General features: G+C 37.1%; 1 protein-coding gene across 4 annotated transcripts in view; it reads left to right on the top strand.

Moving 5' to 3' along the window:
* LOC110451579 (sn1-specific diacylglycerol lipase alpha-like) overlaps window positions 1–2096 on the top strand; it is an 80670-nt gene that overhangs the window by 63441 nt on the left and 15133 nt on the right. For all 4 annotated transcript variants that reach the window (XM_021499683.1, XM_021499682.1, XM_021499681.1 and 1 more), the window contains one exon: window positions 504–584. In XM_021499683.1, the coding sequence (XP_021355358.1) occupies window positions 504–584 (81 nt within the window). The remainder of the gene's footprint in view (window positions 1–503; window positions 585–2096) is intronic.

Genomic DNA, 2096 nt, shown 5'->3' with positions numbered 1-2096 from the left:
ACTTCTTCTCAATAACCAAAAGGCCCAGGGTACTGATATTGGGCCTGTAGCATGCTGGGATGAAGGACTATCAAGTTTGTTCAACTGAATGACCTTGACCAACTTTCAAGGTCACAGGGGTCAAATGTCGTAAAATCTTCAAGCGACTTCTTTTCAATAAGCAAAATGGCCAGGGTACTGAAATTGGGCCTGTAGCATGCTGGGATGAAGGATTACCATGTTAGTTCAAATGAATGACCTTGATCCACTTTCAACCTAATGTCCTTGTTCGACAATCAAGGTCAGAGGCGTCATATGTTTAAATCTTTTAATTGGTTCTTATGAAATCTTAAGATTACAAGTGTTAGATTAATAACAGGTGAGTGATGCAGGCCCATTGGGCCTCTTGTAATCATCTGTATGGTGAATTCGCTTAAATTGTATTTAATACAAAAAATATAAAATAAAATGATGTACCTGTACACCTGATGTCTTTGAAAGAAAATAAATTGTGTATTTGACAGGGAATGGTTCAAGCTGCTGTGTACATTCAGAAGAAGCTGAAGGATGATCGTATCTTGGCTAAAGCTTTTGGGATGGATCTAGTAAGTTGCAGTTTGTACATTATCAAAAACAGTTTTATTAACCATAAAAGTTTGAAGCCTAGCTAATCAATTTTAATTAAGATCTGACATTTCAAGGAAAGGATTTACGTGTTACTCTGAAACAAAACAGATCAATCAGTTGACATTCAAAGAGTTCTACTTGAAACCTATGCCAGCCATTTGATGAATTGATTGCAAGATTCTTTAATAGATAATGTACAACATTCAATGTGGAGAACGGAGAAACCATACATTATGTACACCCGATGGGAAGGGATATTGTTCAACTGTATTTGATGCTGTTGAGGTTGCGACTATAGACTTGTGTTACATGATACATGACTGGGACTGTGATGTGAAGCCCTCATCCTGCACATCAGTGTTGTTAATAATTGATAAGGACTGGTAAAGTTACGTAGAACAGTGGTTAACAGTGGTATATATCAACAAACTTTGTCAGTCGGCAGGTTTAGTGATAGGGGCATTATAAGGTGTTTATATCCTCTTGTCTATACTGTAGAAACATGCATTGTTAAGTGATTTTTGGGAGAAAATGTGAAGAAATTCCATTATATTCAACCTACATGTATATTTGTATTGTTTTGTTTAGTGGATGTGGTGGAAATGGTACAATATTATCTTGACTATACTCAAAATTTTTATATGCCCGTCAAATTTGACGGAAGTATTATGGTATGGGTTTGTCCGCCGTCAACTTTTGTTTATCCGACAATCTACTCCTACATTTTTTTTCCGATCTCTTTGAAACTTGGTATACATTATAAACATGATATGAAGTTGTGTCTCTCTTAAAAGAATTTTTATTTAACATTTTTTCCAAAAGTTATTACCCTTTGTTCATTTCAGTATTTGATTTTTTAGGTCACCTGAGACAAAGTCTCAAGTGACCTATTGCGATCGCCTTTTGTCCGTCGTCGTCTGTCGTGCGTCCGTAAACAATTTACATTTTCGACTTCTTCTCCAAAACCCCTGAACCAATTTCAATGAAATTTTGCAGGGACCTTCCATGGACAAACGTCAACAAAAATAATGGCCAGTTTAGTCCCAAGCCCCCAGGGGCCTGAAAGGGTCAAATTGACTAAACTTTCAAAAATCTTCTTCTCCAAAACCCCTGAACCAATTTCAATTAAATTTTGCAGGGACCTTCCATGGACAATGGTCAACAAAATTGTTGGTCGGTTTAGTCCCAAGCCCCCAGGGGCCTGAGGGGCGGGGCCAAAAAGGGTCAAATTGACTAAAATTTCAAAAATCTTCTTCTCAAGACCCAGATATGGTAGAATCAATTACTCTTCATATATGGAAGGGTCTTAAGGTGCTTTACCATAATTGTGAATTTCTTGACCCTGGGGTCTCACGTTTCCCCCTGGGGAAGGGGTAAACTTTACTATAGTTTATATAGGGAAATCACATTTTGGACCAACATTTGTTTAATTTCCATTGGAAGTAATTCTATTTGGGTTAGCATTATCAGTACTTCTACTTCCAAATTTA

Source organism: Mizuhopecten yessoensis, unplaced genomic scaffold (genome assembly GCF_002113885.1).
Source record: "Mizuhopecten yessoensis strain PY_sf001 unplaced genomic scaffold, ASM211388v2 scaffold6135_1, whole genome shotgun sequence".
NCBI lineage: Eukaryota > Metazoa > Mollusca > Bivalvia > Pectinida > Pectinidae > Mizuhopecten > Mizuhopecten yessoensis.
This window is presented reverse-complemented; position numbering and strand designations above follow the sequence as displayed.